This window comes from Pelobates fuscus, chromosome 11 (genome assembly GCF_036172605.1).
Source record: "Pelobates fuscus isolate aPelFus1 chromosome 11, aPelFus1.pri, whole genome shotgun sequence".
In the NCBI taxonomy this organism is placed as follows: Eukaryota; Metazoa; Chordata; class Amphibia; order Anura; family Pelobatidae; genus Pelobates; species Pelobates fuscus.
The window spans coordinates 3771766-3794672 of NC_086327.1; the positions used below are offsets into that span (position 1 = coordinate 3771766).

General features: G+C 42.9%; 1 protein-coding gene across 3 annotated transcripts in view; it reads left to right on the forward strand.

Moving 5' to 3' along the window:
- The window catches only part of HPN (hepsin), an 85241-nt gene extending 65029 nt beyond the window's left edge, over positions 1-20212 (forward strand). For all 3 annotated transcript variants that reach the window (XM_063435998.1, XM_063435997.1, XM_063435999.1), the window contains 4 exons: positions 5608-5703; positions 14930-15072; positions 17321-17485; positions 19549-20212. In XM_063435998.1, coding sequence (XP_063292068.1) covers positions 5608-5703; positions 14930-15072; positions 17321-17485; positions 19549-19587 — 443 coding nt within the window. In that variant the 3' untranslated portion in view covers positions 19588-20212. The remainder of the gene's footprint in view (positions 1-5607; positions 5704-14929; positions 15073-17320; positions 17486-19548) is intronic.
- Positions 20213-22907: the final 2695 nt, after the last annotated feature.

Here is a 22907-nt window from a genome sequence, read left to right on the forward strand (position 1 = left end):
GGATCGGTGTTGGGGTAATGTGTTGCGGCCCATGCTGCTGGATTAGCTTGATTCAAAGTACGGGCTCTATCCTCTAGTGCTTTAATGGCTGCTTGATTAATTCTTGTCCTTTCCTCATTATTAAACAAAGTCATTAATAACTGCTGGCAATCAGCCCATGTCGGGTTATGCGTCTGTACTATTGAGGTGAACAGATCAGTCATAGCTTGTGGTTTCTCAGTATACGAGGAATTGTGGGTCTTCCAGTTTAAAAGATCGGTTGTAGTGAATGGGACATATACAAAGACTGGGTCAGCATGTGCCATTTGGCCTGCGGCATCGATATAGGCTGACCCAGGATTCAGGCGAAGAGGCATCTGATAGTGCTTTAATTGTTGGGTACCGGTCAGTTGTCGGGTCTGTATGGGGCTACGTGGAGGGGCGTCAGTCATAGGTTCCAGTCGGGGAGAAATAGGGTATGGGGATGTGGGAACTTGGTTTTGGGAAAAGGTTGTAAATAAAACACTTCGAGTCGAGCTAGATGAAGCTTGACCGGAAGTCTGAAGTGGCGCCAAATCAGGATATTCGGATTTAATGGGGGTTGGTTCTGATTCCGGAAGGGGAGATTTAGTACGAGAGGGGGTGGATTCTGTACTGGAGGAGGAAGCGGAAGTGGATGGGGGTAATGAGGGGAGGGTTGCAGGACTTCCTGCATTTGCGTCACTTCCTCTTAACGGAAAGTAAGGGGGCGGCAAAGGGATCTCGGACTCAGGGGGCGTGTCCAAAATGGGCCTAACACCAGTCCTAGTGGACAAACAAGTCCTAGCTACCATGAGGCGACACTGCTCCTCGTGGCATGTCTGAAGCCATTTTGGCGAGTCATTTACGGCCTGTCTCCAACAATCAATATAAGGAAACTGGCCGTAAAGTTCAGGCCTACCTGATACAGCCACGTGTAAGCGCTGTACCAGAGTTGGATCCAAACTGCCACGTGGCGGCCATGCCGCAACCAAAGTAGGCCACTCCCTAGTACACAAAGTGACCAAACGTACAGGAGACATTTTAACCCCAAAATCACAAGTTTTGAATCCCTTTTTAAAATTCTTCACCATACAACCTAAGGGATCCGGAATCGTTGACTGCGACGCACCCATACTTAACAATGGAACGTCGTCGACAACGAATACTATACACGCGTACTATTCAACAGTCACACCCGTTTCCTCTGGCAACAGCACCACGTGGTACGGTTACCAAGTGAAACGTACACAATAATACAATAAACACTCAGGGAATTCCCGTACACACACAGCTGTTACACCAGTCACTAGATAATCAATATTATGCCCTTTGGCGTAACTATACAGTCACCCACGCTATAATTCTCTATATATGAATTACCCGTCTATAACACACCCCAGTAACATCGTCTTTTACAAATAGCGGTTACAGTACGGTTAGCATAGGTCAAAGCACAAGTTAGGGTCACAATACAATTATTAGTGGTTATGGTGTTAAAACATGCAATAGACGACAATGATTAGTACTTATATACAGTGTCAGTAAATATACAGGGTTATGGTACCGTGCACTATAATACAGCAACACACTATTAACACTCTCGTTAGACGGCTGAGCTCGCGCTATCTAACAAGATATACACTTTACTAAACAATCTTTATCACATTTACAATTCCCAACTAAACTATTGGCCAGTACCTTGATGGACTACCTAAAACTATATACACCCGTTTTGGTTAGCCACACTGCCCAATCACCACATATAGCGAGCTAGAGAACCGAATTTACACAGGCGCCTCTTAGTCGCACTATCAAAAGTCTAGTGGGTTCCAAATTTACACGCCTTCCCACTTAGCCCAGATAGGTTGAGAGCTAGCGAACCGAATTTACACAGGCGCCGCTTAGTCTCCCGGTCCCTCCGACCTAGCGAACGTAATATACACCCTAGAACGCTAGTCTAGACAAGACACCGGTGTCCGGCTAGGGCTATTTACACCAGGACCCCGCCTGACTAACAAAATCAAACGGTCTGACTAAAGAGCGTTCGATCGAGCGGTGCGCCTTCGCTCCTTCCCTCCGACAGAGGGGGCAGATACACAGATTCAAACCCCTTTGGGCCTACCGCACAATCGGTATACCCCTAGTGGGTCCTGCCGTCTAAAACAGCAGTTGTCTTACCTCCTCGTTCCTGAACCTGAGTTCACACTCATCGACGGGGACACCCCAGCACTTCTCACGTAGAGGCCGATGATCTCCTGGACAACAGACCAGTGGCGCCGAGACGAAGGGAGGTCCACGCAGAAGTTCAGGGGTGCAGCCGTAGAGAACGTGGGCAAAGATAGACCGTCTCACGCCTCTGCCTCTCAGCTACCGTTGAACGATGAGCTTCCCGGCCAACGCACCAAATGATACCGGAGAAACTGACGGGAGCCAAGCACAGAGAGATGGACACAGGTTTCTTCAGGAAGGAAGAGATTCTTTATTGGATCACCGATCGGGACTCAGAGGGACTAATGTCACCAAAATACAGCAAGTTCTGAGCCCCGGACAATAGTGCAGGCTCCTTATATAGGCACATAACTCCTCCCATATTAAGCTCCACCCGCACATTCTCTTGACCAATCAACACAAATAAGAATTAACTTCCTGTTTGACCGCATGGCTTGTCCAGCACAATGGAGGAGGGGAATACTATATCCTGTATTCTTGCACATGCTCCGTACACTACTGATCGTATCTTGCCACGTGCAACCAACTGATCGATACGTCAGCATATGCACGTACACATGCCACGTGGTAATCTCGGCCTACTAAATTTATTTTTACCGAGATTCCACCACAACATGTCATGATTCCCTTTAATTCCAGAAGTTTGGTCCTTAAGGGGTTAAGCTGAAGTGGTCTGGGTGCCTATAGTGGTCCTTTAAAGGGAGTGCTACTAATCTCAGCTTGTTACCTGTTTAAAAGACACCTGTCCACAGAAGCAATCAATCAAATTCCAAACTCTCCACCATGGCCAAGACCAAAGAGCTGTCCATGGATGCCAGGGACAAGATTGTAGACCTACACAAGGCTGGAATGGTCTACAAGACCATCGCCAAGCAGCTTGGTGAGAAGGTGAAAAGAGTTGGTGCGGTTATTCGCAAATGGAAGAAACACAAATTAACTGTCAGTCTCCCTTGGTCTGGTGGTGCTCCATGCAAGATCTCACCTCATGGAGTTTCAATGATCATGAGAACAGTGAGGAATCAGATCCACGGGAGGATCTTGTTAATGATCTCAAGGCAGCTGGGACCATAGTCACCAAGAAAACAATTAGTAACACACTACACCGTGAAGGACTGAAATCCTGCAGCACCCGCAAGATCCCCTGTTCAAGAAAGGACATGTACAGGCCCATCTGAAGTTTGCCAATGAACATCTGAATGATTCAGAGGAGAACTGGGTGAAAGAGTTGTGGTCAGATGAGACCAAAATCAAGCTCTTTGGCATCAACTCAGTTCGCCGTGTTTGGAAGAGGAAGAATGCTGCCTATGACTCCAAAAACACCATCCCTACCATCAAACATAGAGGTGGAAACATGCTTTGTGGGGTGTTTTTCTGCTAAGGGGATAGGACAACTGCAACGCATCAAAGGGACGATGGACGAGGCCATGTACCGTCAAATCTTGGGTGAGAACCTCATCCAGGGCATTGAAAATGGGTTGTGGATGTGTATTCCAGCATGACAATGACCCAAAATACTTAGCCAAGGCAATAAAGGAGCGGCTCAAGAAGAAGCACATTAAAGGACCACTATAGGCACCCAGACCACTTCAGCTCAATTAAGTGGTATGGGTGCCAGGTTCCTCTAGTTTTAACCCTGCAGCTGAAAACATAGCAGTTTCACAGAAGGAGCCTGGTGCTGGAGAAAGGAAAGTGGTTGAAGGGGTTTTAACAAGTTTGTTTTCCTGGCACTATAGTGCTCCATTAAGGTCCTGGAGTGGCCTAGTCAGTCTCCAAACCTTAATCCCATAGAAAATCTCTGGAGGGAGCTAAAGGTTTCTAGTTGCCAAATGTCAACGAAACCTTAATGATTTGGAGAGGATCTGCAAAGAGGAGTGGGACAAAATACCTCCTGAAATGTGTGCAAACCTGGTGGCCAACTACAAGAAAAGTCTGACCTATGATTGCCAACAAGGGTTTTGCCACCAAGTACTCATTGACATTCAAATCAATTCATAACTTTTTTGACATGCGTTTTTCTGGCTTTTATTTCTTAGTTATTCTGTCTCTATACCCACCATTAAAATTATAGACTGATCATTTCTTTGTAAGTGGGCAAACGTTCAAAATCAGCAGGGGATCAAATACTTTTTTCCCTCACTGTAAATACACAAGGTTCATCTCTATGGCATTAACTGGATACAAAGCAATGTGAAACACATTATAAGGGAAATATAAGATAAATTAGTTAAAAGTATCAAACATTTTGTATTTTAGATTAAAATTGTATGGGTTGTTTTTTCATCTCATGGAAAACGTGTGGGATATCCCAGGAAGGATGGGTAGTGTTAGAACATTCATCTAGAATTATTTACTTATAGATCGGGAGAAACAATAGCCACACCATATGTACAAAATTTGAGCAATGGATAAGATAATTTGTTTTTAATTCTTTATTTATAAAGTTTTTGTTTTCATTTTATATCCAGACATATCACATTATTCGTAGTAGTTTACAATGTACCAATAGTAAACCCATTCTGGTTCTCCTGAATAAGTAGCAAAATAAAAGGCCATTCTCATTTACACATGATGGCTTTTAGTTATAGAATTTTATAGTAGGTGTACTCTTTATCTACTTGTTCAATAAAACGCTATCCATCAATCTTTAAAATCAAGTCTAAATTTAATGAATAAACGGTCTCGTTTGACCAGATTTAAAAAATGGAGAAGATTGTCTGAGCTGCTCTCTGTTGGTGTGAATGGATAAACCTCTAATGAAACCACCATGAGTTATGAGTTATCAGTGTCCTATCCCTTGGAATGCTGGAAAAGTGATTTCTCTCTCCTGACGTAGTACAATGATGCCCTGTTTCTGTCATTAGTGGACTGGTCTGAAACTGAGTTGGGTGGGGAAGAATATAAATCTCACTTCATGGGGGCAACATATCTCCCCAGCTGCACAGATCTATTTACCTGCTTCCTCTGGTACACTTTGTTTTGTAAGACACACGTGACGGTGTGTGATGTCATATTACAGCACGCACTAGAGAAGAGATTGGAAAGGAGATGTGTCTGAGCAGAAAGCTCAGAGATGTGTGCCACCACCAGAAGCTCAGAGATGTGTTCCACCAGAAGCTAGAATGCCATGAAGAGAAGACTGGAGTTCAGGGCTCCTGCATCCAGTGGATCATAGGGAGATGATTGGAAGTGACCTCACTGGCCCCTTTATTACATTAGACAACTATCACTCAAAATATTAAGTGTCTCCACTGTATCTAGAATCTCCCTTAGAGACAATATAGACACACAATGGCCAACATGCATACATTCGTTATCAGTGCTCTTTTCATATTTTCCACCCGCCAAAGTGCATTTCACATCTATTTTGTGTCTTGGCAGAATATATACAGCCCGTGTGCCTGCCTGCTCTGGGTCAGCAGATCGTGGATGGGAAGGTTTGCACAGTGACAGGATGGGGTAATACAGAATATTACGGTGAGTAGAACAATATCATGGCTGTATTGGACAAGATCAAGTAATAGGGAAACTGTAACGAACGCTGGTATGACAGGTACCCGTTTGTCTATTTAATCCCGAACTGCTAGAGCCTTATAGAGTGTTTATAGCTCGCAGTTCAGGTGTTGGTTCGAACATTTCTCCAGATGAATTACAGCTCCCAAGTATACTCTCCCAGCCAAGTAGACAGGTACCCAAACATGAGTCGATACTAGATGAAGGGTGTAACAGAAATGCTTTATTTAGGCTAACCGCCTGGCTTTTATGCGGTGAACAATGCACAGGGTTTCAGTTGACATATTCCAGGGGCATTCCCTCCAGTGACAAAATACATTCTGTAAGTCTATTGGCTCTCAGGAATATAATTTCCCTCTGTACTGGGCAGATGTCAGGATTACTGATTGATCCAGCACGTAGAAATGTGTCACACCTAGGACTTAAAGGTAACGTCTTTCCGGGCCTTAGAATGGCTGTACTTAACATACCAAAGAATAGTCAGGATACTTACCAAGGTCAGGGGACACAACGATAAGGGAAAGACAGAAGTCAGGGATTCCAGAATACATGGAAGTCAAACGAAGCAAAAGTGAATAACCAAAAATAAACGCTCAGGAACACACTCTCGGACAACCACTAAGGGAAACCATGACAGGGCAATGAGAGAAAGTAAGATTGTGTTTAAATAAGCCTTTTACGGTTTTGATTGGCTGAAATCGGCCTATGACCCCAGAACGTGCACACGCGTCTCCCGCGTGACGTCACACGCACGCTGACGTCGTCATCAACGTGGGCGGACATGGGGCTATAATTTGGCATGGATCTGCAGCGGCTGGCATCCATCAACATGTTGCGGGAGGCAGTTATACAGATGCATGGCCATTGGGTGCAAACACCGCAAGGTGAGGAGGAATATGTTACAGGAGATAATTGAGTCAAGTAATTTACTAAACTCAATTATCTTCCAACACAAAAAACATACATTTTGGTAAAACTTAGAAAGTACCCCAAACTCCATGGGAACCCCACAAACACATATTTCCTGATAGCACCGATCTGAGGGGCCAACATATGCAAAAATCACCCAGATCGGTTCAGGGGTTCAAAAGTTACATGGAGGTCTTAATTTGACCGACAAGTACAAAAAACAAAATAATCCACAAACATATCCCCTGGCTCATAGGTGGCATTTGTTCCCCTAGTTTGTGGGAACAAATCTACCGAATAGCACTCTCCTGGCTGGTCTGGGAAAGGAAGCAGGCGTTCTTGAAGTTTAACCGGTGTTCGGAAAGTCAAGTGTCTGATTTTAGTTCCAGACACTCGACGACCAAGTACCGTTGCCTCCTTTTGTGCGAACAAGATGGCAGCCATTTTCTCTTACACGTGGTGTTCGACTATACGAATGGCGGCCACACAGGTAGAGCACTAAATTGGCGGTTGTCTTTGAAGTAAATGAGCGAGGGGGTGGTTGATGTTCGGTAGTTTTATCAACCAAATAGAAAACAAGCGAAAGTACATAAATAAAAAAGGTAGTTTCTTCACAGAAACTAACAAACAAAAAAACATAAATGAGAACAACCACAATATAATCAGATACAGCAAACCCGGATGATTTTACCTTCTTTTATTAGATAGTTATGGTTGGAAGCTCTTAAATATGTTCCAACACTAATGTATAATAAACCTGTGTTTATTATACATTATCTCCCCCATAGCCAGTAACCTGTGTTTATTATACATTATCCCCCCATAGCCAGTAACCTGTGTTTATTATACATTATCCCTCCCATAGCCAGTAACCTGTGTTTATTATACATTATCCTCCCATAGCCAGTAACCTGTGTTTATTATACATTATCCCCCCATAGCCAGTAACCTGTGTTTATTATACATTATCCCTCCCATAGCCAGTAACCTGTGCTTATTATACATTATCCCCCATAGCCAGTAACCTGTGTTTATTATACATTATCCTCCCCATAGCCAGTAACCTGTGTTTATTATACATTATCCTCCCATAGCCAGTAACCTGTGTTTATCATACATTATCCTCCCCATAGCCAGTAACCTGTGTTTATTATACATTATCCCTCCCATAGCCAGTAACCTGTGTTTATTATACATTATCCTCCCCATAGCCAGTAACCTGTGTTTATTATACATTATCCCCCCCATAGCCAGTAACCTGTGTTTATTATACATTATCCTCCCATAGCCAGTAACCTGTGTTTATTATACATTATCCCCCATAGCCAGTAACCTGTGTTTATTATACATTATCCCCCATAGCCTGTAACCTGTGTTTATTATACATTATCCCCCCATAGCCAGTAACCTGTGTTTATTATACATTATCCCCCCATAGCCAGTAACCTGTGTTTATTATACATTATCCTCCCCATAGCCAGTAACCTGTGTTTATTATACATTATCCTCCCCATAGCCAGTAACCTGTGTTTATTATACATTATCCTCCCATAGCCAGTAACCTGTGTTTATCATACATTATCCTCCCCATAGCCAGTAACCTGTGTTTATTATACATTATCCCTCCCATAGCCAGTAACCTGTGTTTATTATACATTATCCTCCCCATAGCCAGTAACCTGTGTTTATTATACATTATCCCCCCCATAGCCAGTAACCTGTGTTTATTATACATTATCCTCCCATAGCCAGTAACCTGTGTTCATTATACATTATCCATCCAGAGCCAATTACCTGTATTTATTATACATTATCCTCCCATAGCCAGTAACCTGTGTTTATTATACATTATCCCTCCCATAGCCAGTAACCTGTGTTTATTATACATTATCCCCACATAGTCAGTAACCTGTGTTTATTATACATTATCCCCCATAGCCAGTAACCTGTGTTTATTATACATTATCCCCCATAGCCAGTAACCTGTGTTTATTATACATTATCCCCCATAGCCAGTAACCTGTGTGTATTATACATTATCCTCACCATAGCCAGTAACCTGTGTTTATTATACATTATCCCCCCATAGCCAGTAACCTGTGTTTATTATACATTATCCCTGCATAGCCAGTAACCTGTGCTTATTATACATTATCCTCCCATAGCCAGTAACCTGTGTTTATTATACATTATCCCTGCATAGCCAGTAACCTGTGTTTATTATACATTATCCCTCCCATAGCCAGTAACCTGTGTTTATTATACATTATACCCCCATAGCCAGTAACCTGTGTTTATTATACATTATCCCCCCATAGCCAGTAACCTGTGTTTATTATACATTATCCCCCCCATAGCCAGTAACCTGTGTTTATTATACATTATCCCCCCATAGCCAGTAACCTGTGTTTATTATACATTATCCCCCCCATAGCCAGTAACCTGTGTTTATTATACATTATCCCCCCATAGCCAGTAACCTGTGTTTATTATACATTATCCCCCCCATAGCCAGTAACCTGTGTTTATTATACATTATACCCCCATAGCCAGTAACCTGTGTTTATTATACATTATCCCTCCCATAGCCAGTAACCTGTGTTTATTATACATTATCCTCCCATAGCCAGTAACCTGTGTTTATTATACATTATCCTCCCATAGCCAGTAACCTGTGTTTGTGGCCTGCCAGGGCACAGTGTCACACCAGTTCAACTCATATCTGGTGTAACAGTAGTGTACATTTAAAAAAAAATAATACAGGGGGCTTGTTGTCACCTTTCGGGGACCCTTGGTGTTATACGTAGCTGGGTGGAGGAAGAGACCTTCATCAGTGACAATCAGTGACATCAGTGAGGACAAGGAACGGGACATGGCTAGCTTGGTATCCAACCTTCTGCAAATGGGCTGTTTGCGGTTGTTTGCGGTGCGTTAAACGGGGAGTTTGGTCTGTCACTGTGAAGCGGGCGTAACCCTTACACTACCTGATCGATACAACATCATACCTGATGTTTTAAAGCAAGTTATTGCAAACAATTTAGGAATGTTAGGTGATTTCTGCCCTTTATGGATTAAAACCAGACTCTGCATCAACTGTGTAATTTTCCATGGGAGTTTTGCCATGGATCCCCCTCCGGCATGCCACAGTCCAGGTGTTAGTCCCCTTGAAACAACTTTTCCATCACTATTGTGGCCAGAAAGAGTCCCTGTGGGTTTTAAAATTCGCCTGCCTATTGAAGTCTATGGCGGTTCGCCAGGTTTGCCCGTTCGCGAACATTTGCGGAAATTCGCGTTCGCCGTTCGCGATCGGAAAATTTTATGTTCGCGACATCACTAATGATGACCTCTGTCCACTGCTGGAAGTGCCTTCAATGGGGATGTGAGCATCGTAAATGGACCATGGAGCAATGGAAGCAGGTTGCCTTGTCTGATGAATCACGTTCTCATTTAGATCATATGGATGCCTAGGTGCGTGTGAGTCATTTATCTGGAGAAAAGATGGCAGCATTATTGGAAGAAGGCAGTGTTATGCTCTGGGTAATGTTGTGCTGGGAAACCTTGGGTGCTGGCATTCATGTGGATGTTACTTTGACATGTACCACAAACCTAGAGATTGGTGCAGACCATGTAAAAACTACTCCATGGAAATGGCATTGGCCTCCTTAAAAAGGATAATGCACCCGCAAAAACTATTCAGAAATGGTTTGAAGAACACTTCAAAGAGTTCAAGGTTCTGCCTTGGCCTCAATATTACCCAGATCTTAGAAACATAGAAACATGGAAACATAGAATGTGACGGCAGATAAGAACCATTCGGCCCATCTAGTCTGCCCAGTTTTCTAAATACTTTCATTAGTCCCTGGCCTTATCTTATAGTTAGGATAGCCTTATGCCTATCCCACGCATGCTTAAACTCCTTTACTGTGTTAACCTCTACCACTTCAGCTGGAAGGCTATTCCATGCATCCACTACCCTCTCAGTAAAGTAATACTTCCTGATATTATTTTTAAACCTTTGTCCCTCTAATTTAAGACTATGTCCTCTTGTTGTGGTAGTTTTTCTTCTTTTAAATATAGTCTCCTCCTTTACTGTGTTGATTCCCTTTATGTATTTAAATGTTTCTATCATATCCCCCCGTCTCGTCTTTCCTCCAAGCTATACATGTTAAGATCCTTTAACCTTTCCTGATAAGTTTTATCCTGCAATCCATGAACCAGTTTAGTAGCCCTTCTTTGAACTCTCTCTAAGGTATCAATATCCTTCTGGAGATACGGTCTCCAGTACTGCGTACAATACTCCAAGTGAGGTCTCACCAGTGTTCTGTACAATGGCATGAGCACTTCCCTCTTTCTACTGCTAATACCTCTCCCTATACAACCAAGCATTCTGCTAGCATTTCCTGCTGCTCTATTACATTGTCTGCCTACCTTTAAGTCCTCAGAAATAATCACCCCTAAATCCCTTTCCTCGGATGTTGAGGTTAGGACTCTATCAAATATTCTGTACTCTGCCCTTGGGTTTTTACGTCCAAGATGCATTATCTTTCACTTATGCACATTAAATGTCAGCTGCCACAACTCTGACCATTTCTAGTTTACCTAAATAATTTGCCATTTGGCTTATCCCTCCTGGAACATCAACCCTGTTACATAACTTAGTATCATCAGCAAAAAAACATACCTTACCATCAAGACCTTCTGCAATATCACTAATAAAAATATTAAAGAGAGTGGGTACAAGTACAAATCCCTGAGGTACCCCACTGGTGACAAGCCCAAGCTTCAGATATACTAAACAATGTCTACTGCACCACCCTGATCTGTTATTTTAGTTACCCAATCAAAAAAATCAATAAGATTAGTCTGGCATGATCTCCCTGAAGTAAACCCACGTTGTCTCTGATCTTGAAATCCATGTGTTTTTAGATGTTCAACAATCCTATCCTTTAACACGGCTTCCATTACTTTCCCAACTACTGAAGTAAGGCTTACTGGCCTATAGTTGCCCGACTCCTCCCTAATACACAACATTTGCTAACTTCCAATCATCTGGGACTACTCCTGTTACCAATGATTGGTTAAATAGGTCTGTTAATGGTTTTGCTAGTACACCACTAAGCTCTTTTAATAACTTTGGGTGTATTCCATCAGGTACCATTGACTTATTTTTCTTTACTTTTGACAGTTGAAATAGAACCTCTTCCTCTGTAAACTCACATGTAACAAATGACTTATTTGTCCTTTTTCCTAACTGAGGTCTCTTTCCTTCATTTTCAGCTGTAAATACTGAACAAAAATATTCATTGAGGCAGTCAGCTAGGCCTTTATCCTCTTCTACATACCTTCCTTCTCTTGTTTTTAATCTAACTAATCCTTGTTTTACTTTCCTTTTCTCATTTATGTATTTAAAAAAAATTCTATCCTCCTTTTTTTTACTGACTGTGCTTTTTTCTCTTCTGTGTGTGATTTGGAAACTCTTATAACTTGCTTAGCCTCTTTCTGCCTAATCTTATAGATTTGTCTGTCTTACTCACGCTAGGTTTTTTTATAATTACTAAATGCTAATTTTTTTTTAAAATTTTTTTTTTTACAATTTTGGCCACATCTGCGGAGTACCACAGTGGTTTCTTTAATCTTTTGCTTTTACTGACAAGCCTAATGCAATTTTCTGTTGCCTTCGGCAGTGCAACTTTTAAATAATCCCATTTCTCCTGGACTCCATTTAACTTCATTTCTAATTTTAGAAAAGTCTGTTTTTCTAAAGTCTAAAACTTTTGTTTTTGTGTGGTGTGACTCAGTCACTGTTCTTATATTAAACCACACTGACTGATGATCACTGGATCCTAAACTTTCACCTACAGTAATATCTGAAACCAAATCTCCATTTGTTAACACTAAATCTAGTATGGCCTCCTTACGAGTTGCTTCCTTAACGAGTTGGTTTAGAGACAATCCCAGTAGGGAGTTTAGAATATGTGTGCTCCTGGCACAAGCAGCAGTTTTGGACTTCCAGTTCACATCAGGAAGATTAAAGTCACCCATGATGATAACTTCCCCCTTCATTGTCATTTTAGCTATTTCCTCAACTAGTAGATTATCTAACTCTTCTATTTGTCCTGGGGGCCTGTAAATTACACCTACACGAGTTACTGTGTGATCTCTAAATTCTAACGTAACCCAAACGAACTCCATGTTCGCCTCTATGTATCTTCATCTGAATGAGCATTTGTGTGATGTGCTGGAACATTAAATATGATTCCCTCGTAACTTTCAGGAATTAAAGGTTCTGCTGCTAATGTCATGGTGCCCCAGGACACGCTCAGAGGTCTTCTGGATTGCATAGCTTGATGCTGGTTTGGCTGCACGAGGAACACTTTATTAGGCTGGTGTTTTTAAGGATGTGGCTGATCAGTGTACATGGGAGCGCATGCACATATTTCATGCAATTACAAACACATTATTTGTAAATGTATACTCACAAGCATGCTAGGTGCATATCAAGTCATTTACATATATATATATATACACATTTATAAAGACACATATACAAGCACATTTAGTACATATCTGTAAGGGGCAGATTTAACAATGCAGTGTGAAAGTAAGAAGGGTTGTAAAGATTAGAAACTCTGGTAACTCTCAGAGACTGCCCCCAATGCCCCTTTGCACATTTAAAGGAAAAACTATCATCATACATTCGGGTCTCATTTTTTAAACATTAATTAAAGTTCCATGAATTTTAATTAAACTTTAATAAAAAAGAGAAGTGTCAATTTTATGACAGTTGTCTTTTAAACCGACAGACTCATATTGTGCAGACATATCTTTTTGTTTGTATACATATATCCCAAATATCAGAATATATATATATATACATATAAATAGAACCTAGAGTAAAAAAACTAGTGTCAAAACTTGTGACATTAAATAAAACTGGAGTATCTAAAACAGAATATGAAAATCCAGAAAAAAACATAACTGCATATTATGGAATGTAAAGAATGTAGAAAAGTTTAATGTGTTTTTGGTTTTACCTTTTTCCTGATTGAGTATCCGCTGACCTTACATCCTCTTCTTTTTAAGACCTGATTCTCCCATGGGATCCTTCCCATGGTCCTCTGTGCCTAAGAGATAATGTAATTATAAATGTGTATTCTAATAATTATCTCTCAGGAACAAATCTAACAATTCTTAACCACCCCAAAGTACCCCCAAAATACATGGAAAACCCACAGTCATATCCCCGGATAGCTCGGATCTGGGTGAACAACATATATATAAAAATCACCCAGATCCGTTTGGTAGTTTTAGAATCACGGGGAAGTTTTAACCTATCTGCCATGAGGTCGAAGCCCAAAATAGTTCCAGGGAATTTGTGGCAAGAGCCGGTCTCCATTCGTAGGGTTTTGTACGAAAACCACATAGGTTATATGAAAACTGATTAGAGTAGAATGCTCCCCTTGTAAGGTAGTATGTATCTCCCGAACGCCGTTCGAGTAAGTGTAGAGGAACTTGAATGGGCAGTAGGTCCATGGTGATCGGTGTACGCGGGAGAGCCTGGCCGAAATTAGTTCCAGGCATTTGATGACAAAGTCCTGCTGCCTGCGTTCACCAGACAAGATGGCCTCCATCCACTGTCCCGACCACGTGCATTCACTTGCACAAAATGGTTGCCACCATTCTATTAATTGTTTCAGTTCGGTTTTCGTACAAGATACTCAACATTCCACGTTTTAATGGGTTTCTGGGATGGTTCTTGTTCAAGGACCGAACGAAATAAATGAAAACAAAATAAACATGAATCCATTTCCGCGAAAGGAGACGAAAGTGATGGGGCTATTCCTTCACATTACATTACACTATTTTGCTGTTTTTCTCAGTTGCAAACATCCCAAGGTGACTTTGGATTGAAGGCACATCTTAGCTGATATACCCCTGCAGGGTATACAAGCCTGGAATCGTTTCCATTTTGTGAGTGCCCTCTAACCCTCTCTCAGTGTTCATTCTTTAGTTTAAACTATATTATACTATGTGCAGTTTTTGTTTTCACTAGATTTTCGTATCCTGTTTTAGACTTTCACATCTGTTTTTACTTTTTTTAGTTAATTTTAAGTTTTATACCCTGGGTATCATATACATAATACTGGATCCCTCCACCTCCTATATTTGTTCACTTTGTTTTGGTGTTTTTGTGAGGGTTTGTTCCTTTTTGTAGAGGATTTTTATTGTATAGTGGTATATTTCATTGTCTCATTATGTCCCCCCTCTGTCTTCCCCCCAGGACATCAGTCTGACATCCTCCAGGAAGCCTCCGTACCAATAATCAGCAGTTCCGTGTGTAACCAGCAGGAGTACTACATAAACCAGATCACAGAGCAGATGTTTTGCGCGGGATACGCTGAGGGTGGGATCGACGCCTGCCAGGTAACTGATTCTTACAGTTTGGGGGGGTTATGTCTTAAAACGTTAATATAGAGAATTCTCAGCTTTGTCACCTCTTCCCATTCATTAAACAATTCGCATCATCCAGCTCTTTCCATCCTACATTTAACTTTGCTGTTAAAGAATGTTGCAGTTTACCCTCGTGTGTCCTATATATATAGATATAATACCCTGCTGACCAAGGCTCCTCATCTCTCCCCACTAAAGGCAGGCAGAGAGTTTGATGTACAGACTGGTCCTTGTGGTCAGGACTCCGCATATCCCCCCACTATGGCCAGGCAGAGAGTTCGATGTACAGACTGGTCCTTGTGGTCAGGACTCCGCATATCCCCCCACTATGGCCAGGCAGAGAGTTCGATGTACAGACTGGTCCTTGTGGTCAGGACTCCGCATATCCCCCCACTATGGCCAGGCAGAGAGTTCGATGTACAGACTGGTCCTTGTGGTCAGGACTCCGCATATCCCCCTACTATAGCCAGGCAGAGAGTTTGATGTACAGACTGGTCCTTGTGTTCAGGACTCCGCATATCCCCAACTATAGCCAGGCAGAGAGTTCGATGTACAGACTGGTCCTTGTGGTCAGGGCTCCTCATATCCCCCCACTATAGCCAGGCAGAGCGTTTGATGTACAGACTGGTCTGTGTGGTCAGGACTCCGCATATTCCCCCCACTATGGTCAGGCAGAGAGTTCGATGTACAGACTGGTCCTTGCGGTCAGGGCTCCTCATCTCTCCCCACTATAGACAGGCAGAGAGTTCGATGTACAGACTGGTCCTTGTGGTCAGGGCTCCTCATCTCTCCCCACTATAGCCAGGCAGAGAGTTCGATGTACAGACTGGTCCTTGTGGTCAGGGCTCCTCATCTCTCCCCACTATAGCCAGGCAGAGAGTTCGATGTACAGACTGGTCCTTGTAATTTGTTACACTGGCAAACTAGGACTTCTTCCTGTCTTTGTATCTTCCTTCTCTGTTTTCTGCCCCCTTCCCTTCTTCCCTCCCCCTATATGTAGGTATGGTACATAACTGTAACATGTCAATGGTATATAGAAACATAAAACATACTATAAATATAATATATAGACTAGAACATAACACGTAGAATATAAATATAATATATAGACTAGACATGTAATATATAGACTAGAAACATGAACATAAAATTTTTGTACATAGGAATTTGTGAAATACTCCGTATATTGCAACATAACAAAAAAAGTAAGCATGTTACTAGTATAATAAAACAAACAATTATATGGTTATAAAACTGCAACCACTAATCACTCTTATCTGCAGGATAGTGGACTCCCATCTCCCATCACTCCACCACTCCCATTACTCCCACTGTCACTCCACCACTCCCATCACTCCAGCTATCTCCCATCACTCCACCACTCCCATTACTCCCACTATTTCCCATCACTCCACCACTCCCATTACTCCCACTGTCACTCCACCACTCCCGCTATCTCCCATCACTCCACCACTCCCATTACTCCCACTATTTCCCATCACTCCACCACTCCCATTACTCCCACTATCTCCCATCACACGGGGCTGGAGAAAAACCCCTAAACAGAACATTTCTAAATGTAATAAAAACATATTATTTGATGTGTATGTTTATTATTACAATTACTTATTTTATATTATTATTATTTTTGTATTTCTTTGACCATCACACCCACTATCTCCCATCACTCCACCACTCCCATTACGCCCACTATCTCCCACTATCACTCCACCACTCACATTACTCCCACTATCTCCCATCACTCCTGCCCATTGCTTCCCCATCTCCCATCACTCCCATCCATCTCCCACTACTCTCCCTATCTCCTGTTACTCTCCCCCTATCTCCTGTTACTCTCCCCCTATCTCCCGTTACTCTACCCCATCTCCCTTTACTCTCCCCCATCTCCCGTTACTCTCCCCCCATCTCCCCCATCTCCCGTTACTTCCCCCCTATCTCCCATTATTCTCCCCCCTATCTCCCGTTACTCCCCCCCATTTCCCGTTACTCTGCCCCATTTCCTATCCCAGAGAGTAGAATTGGAAATGTAATAGCCAAATATCAGCATATAATACAACGTATCTCCCGTTACTCTGTATTACACACATTCTCTGTACATTCTAATGACTGGGCTGCGATGCCACCCCTGGCAGGAGGTCTCTGGCTCGTGTGAAGCCCAGGAAAAGCTTTAAGACTCCAGCTATTTCATTTCCCGTTGCAGGGGGACAGTGGCGGACCTTTCGTGTGTGAGGATACCATTTCCCGCTCGTCCAGATGGCGTTTGTGTGGCATCGTGAGCTGGGGTATTGGGTGCGCATTGCCCAACAAACCTGGTGTGTATGCTAAAGTGGATCAATACCAGCGCTGGATCTACAGAGCCATGAAGGTGGGCGCAGAACCGCTGAATGTCAGACATATTGAAGGATTCATTGTTTACTAACTAATATATCAAATAAGGTCTGCCAGACTAATAAGATAACATTTTGGTATCTCACTGTAAATGTGTCAAAAAAGATAAATATTTAAAATGATCAAATGCCGTGAGTGGTGTCCTGGGTGGTATCTGGTGTGGTATGCTGTGTGGTGTCCTGGGTGGTATCTGGTGTGGCATGCTGTGTGGTGTCCTGCATGGTATCTGATGTGGTATGCTGTGTGGTGTCCTGCATGGTATCTAGTGTAATTTCCTGCTTGATTTCCTGCATGGTATCCTGCGTGGTATTTGGTGTAATTTCCTGCTTGATATCCTGCATGGTTTCCTGTGTTGTATCTGGTGTGGTATACTGCGCGGTATCTGGTGTGGTATCCTGCATGGTATCTGGTGTGGTATACTGCATGGTATCTGGTGTGGTATCCTGCGTGGTATCTGGTGTGGTATCCTGCGTGGTATCTGGTGTGGTATACTGCGCGGTATCTGGTGTGGTATCCTGCATGGTATCTGGTGTGGTATCCTGCATGGTATCTGGTGTGGTATACTGCGCGGTATCTGGTGTGGTATCCTGCGCGGTATCTGGTGTGGTATCCTGCATGGTATCTGGTGTGGTATCCTGCATGGTATCTGGTGTGGTATCCTGCGTGGTATCTGGTGTGGTATCCTGCGTGGTATCTGGTGTGGTATCCTGCGTGGTATCTGGTGTGGTATACTGCGTGGTATCTGGTGTGGTATCCTGCATGGTATCTGGTGTGGTATACTGCGCGGTATCTGGTGTGGTATACTGCGCGGTATCTGGTGTGGTATACTGCGCGGTATCTGGTGTGGTATACTGCGCGGTATCTGGTGTGGTATACTGCGCGGTATCTGGTGTGGTATCCTGCGCGGTATCTGGTGTGGTATCCTGCATGGTATCTGGTGTGGTATCCTGCATGGTATCTGGTGTGGTATCCTGCATGGTATCTGGTGTGGTATCCTGCATGGTATCTGGTGTGGTATCCTGCGTGGTATACTGCGTGGTATCTGGTGTGGTATCCTGCATGGTATCTGGTGTGGTATCCTGCATGGTATCTGGTGTGGTATCCTGCGTGGTATATGCTGTGATATCCCGCATGGTAGCTGGTGTGGTGTCCTGCATGGTATCTGGTCTGGTATCCTGCGTGGTATCTGGTGTGGTATCCTGCATGGTATCTGGTGTGGTGTCCTGCGTGGTATATGCTGTGATATCCCGCATGGTAGCTAGTGTGGTGTCCTGCGTGGTATCCGGTGTAATTTCCTGCTTGATATCCTGCATGGTTTCCTGCGTGGGATCTGGTGTGGTATCCTGCATGGGATCTATTGTGGTATCCTGCATGGTATCTGGTGTGGTATACTGCGCGGTATCTGGTGTGGTATCCTGCGTGGTATCTGGTGTGGTATCCTGCATGGTATCTGGTGTGGTATCCTCCGTGGTATCTGGTGTGGTATCCTGCATGGTAGCTGGTGTGGTGTCCTGCATGGTATCTGGTGTGGTATCCTCCCTGGTATCTGGTGTGGTATCCTGCATGGTATCCGGTGTAATTTCCTGCTTGGTATCCTGCGTGGTTTCCGGTGTGGTTTCCTGCGTGGTATTTTTCATGGGATTCTGCATTTTAACCTGCGTGGTGTCCTGCGTAGGATTTTACGTGGTGTCCTGCATGTGTATTTGGGAGGAATCGAATGGTATTTTGAGGACAGCAGCTTTCCAAAATGCTACCACGATGTAAAACTATATTTCTGCCCACATACAGTTATTATAGTTGCCAGGTTAAAACCAGGTATCTGTACTATACAGGGCATTGTCTGAAAACGTGCCCCTCTCCATCTCCCTCACTGAATATTCAGCCACACAGGGCTGGAGAAAAAAACCCGAAACAGAACATTTCTAAATGTAATAAAAACATATTATATGATGTGAATATTTATTATTACAATTAGTTATTTTATATTATTTTTTTTGTATTTCTTTGACCATGCCCTCTTTTCACTTTCCCATTTTTCAGACAAAATCAGACTTTGTTGGAATCACCGACATGCTGTAAAAAGATGGTGCTTTCTGTAAACAGAGGAAGCTTTTGAGACTGTGTCCCACAGGAAATCTCCTAACATAACATGATCCTCATTTATGGACATCTGGGAAAACACTCGGGCTGAGACTCCCGTGTAAGGCTTGCCAAGCTTGTGTTAAATATTATACGTACTATACAATGTTACCGCCATACGCTGACCATGTTACCGCCAGGACAGGATGGGATCCCATCTTTACCAGTTTGTAGGAACAGAAAGAAAAATAGATTGTAACAGCAGATAGGACACTGGTGGACAAAGGATCTGGCCATTATGCAATCACAAACTGACCTAACGGATTTAGTATTCACAATAGCACAAACATTATTCAATTATTTTATTGTGTTAGCCTTTACGGCTCCCAATGAAAGGCTAATCTATGTTTCTACTACCCTTTCTATATCACTGTTACTGCACTCACTGGAAGGCTATTCCATGTATCTACTACCCTTTCTATATCACTGTTACTGCTCCCACTGGAAGGCTATTCCAGGTATCTACTACCCTTTCTATATCACTGTTACTGCTCCCACTGGAAGGCTATTCCAGGTATCTACTGCCCTTTCTATATCACTGTTACTGCTCCCACTGGAAGGCTATTCCAGGTATCTACTACCCTCTCTTTATCACTGTTACTGCTCCCACTGGAAGGCTATTCCGGGTATCTACTACCCTTTCTATATCACTGTTACTGCTCACACTGGAAGGCTATTCCAGGTATCTACTACCCTCTCTTTATCACTGTTACTGCTCCCACTGGAAGGCTATTCCGGGTATCTACTACCCTTTCTATATCACTGTTACTGCTCACACTGGAAGGCTATTCCAGGTATCTACTACCCTTTCTATATCACTGTTACTGCTCCCACTGGAAGGCTATTCCAGGTATCTACTACCCTTTCTATATCACTGTTACTGCTCCCACTGGAAGGCTATTCCAGGTATCTACTACCCTTTCTATATCACTGTTACTGCTTCCACTGGAAGGCTATTCCAGGTATCTACTACCCTTTCTATATCACTGTTACTGCTCCCACTGGAAGGCTATTCCAGGTATCTACTACCCTTTCTATATCACCGTTACTGCTCCCACTGGAAGGCTATTCCAGGTATCTACTTCCCTTTCTATATCACTGTTACTGCTCCCACTGGGAGGCTATTCCAGGTATCTACTACCCTTTCTATATCACTGTTACTGCTCCCACTGGAAGGCTATTCCAGGTATCTACTACCCTTTCTATAAAGTAGTGTTTTCTCCCATTATTGTTCATTTCCTATCTGTATGTTCTATAATTTTGTTATATGTTACTTTCTATATATTTTGAGATCCCTGAATGGTAAGTCTGTGATATGCATGTCTTTCTCGCAGTAACGCCGAGATTACTTGGGTTAAATCATACTCCAAATAAACATGTTACCGCACCTCAAATCTTCCATCCAAGGTAGAAGGTTTTAAGATGTAAAAAGGGAAACAATAGAAACATTGTAATAATATTAAAAAAAAACTGTGATTTAAAATCTTGACAAAATGCATTCTGGGAGAATTGCCAACCATGATTGCCAACCGTAATATGGCTGCCTGTTGCAGGTTTATTGAGAGTAGCACATTTAATAATTATCTAATAACATAGCAACGCACAGAAGGGTAAGCGAGCATGGAACTGTTGCGTACGGTCCTGTTGCCTTGTGAAATGCACACATTTATAGAGAATAATAAAGGTCATGTAATAACGTGTTTATTCTACGAAGATTGTCACAAATAATTAATTCTATATAATCTGATTTTAGAATACGGTACAGCGGGGAGGCGCAATTCAGGGAAAGAACGTGCAATAAATGATCGTTTTCAATCTGATGAAATAATCATGTATTTCCAATTATATAAACTGATGGATTAATAGCCACATTTCAGACTGAGGAAAACTTTTCAAGATGTAAATATTGATATATAATCAATTAATCAATCGGTTTACCAACTCAACAAATCAGTGAGTTGAAGGTTTCTTCAACTCACAAGTGGCTATACGATCACAGAGACATGCGCTGATAGACTAGTCACATTCATCATCTTACACAAACATTCATTTACTAAAGCATTGCAGCCCAATTCAGTATATTATAGCCCAGCTCAGTCCAATCCAGTATATTACAGCCCAGTTCAGCTCAATCCAATATATTACAGCCCGGCTCAGTCCAATCCAGTATATTACAGCCCAGTTCAGCTCAATCCAATATATTACAGCCCGGCTCAGTCCAATCCAGTATATTACAGCCCAGTTCAGCCCAATCCAGTATATTACAGCCCAGCTCAGTCCAATCCAGTATATTACAGCCCAGCCAAATCCAGTATATTACAGCCCAGCCCAATGCAGTATATTACAGCCCAGCCCAATCCAATATATTACAGCCCAGCTCAGTCCAACCCAGTATATTACAGCCCAGCCCAATACAGTATATTGCAGCCCAGCCCAATACAGTATATTGCAGCCCAGCCCAATACAGTATATTGCAGCCCAGCCCAATACAGTATATTGCAGCCCAGCCCAGTTCAGTATATTGCAGCCCAGCCCAGTTCAGTATATTACAGCCCAGCCCAGTTCAGTACATTACAGCCCAGCCCAGTTCAGTATATTACAGCCCAGCCAAATCCAGTATATTACAGCACAGCCCAGTTCAGTATATTACAGCCCAACTCAGCTCAATCCAGTATATTGCAGCCCGGCCCAGTTCAGTATATTGCAGCCCGGCCCAGTTCAGTATATTACAGCCCAACTCAGCTCAATCCAGTATATTACAGCCCAGCCCAATCCAGTATATTGCAGCCCGGACCAGTTCAGTATATTACAGCCCAACTCAGCTCAATCCAGTATATTACAGCCCAGCCCAATCCTGTATATTGCAGCCCAGTTCAGTATATTACAGCCCAACTCAGCTCAATCCAGTATATTACAGCCCAGCCCAATCCAGTATATTACAGCCCAGCCCAATGCAGTATATTACAGCCCAGCTCAGTCCAATCCAGTATATTGCAGCCCGGCCCAATCCAGTATATTACAGCCCAGCCCAATCCAGTATATTGCAGCCCGGCCCAATGCAGTATATTACAGCCCAACTCAGCTCAATCCAGTATATTACAGCCCAGCCCAACCCAGTATATTACAGCCCAGCCCAATCCAGTATATTGCAGCCCAGCCCAATCCAGTATATTGCAGCCCGGCCCAATCCAGTATATTGCAGCCCGGCCCAATGCAGTATATTACGGCCCAGCCCAATCCAGTATATTGCAGCCCAGCCC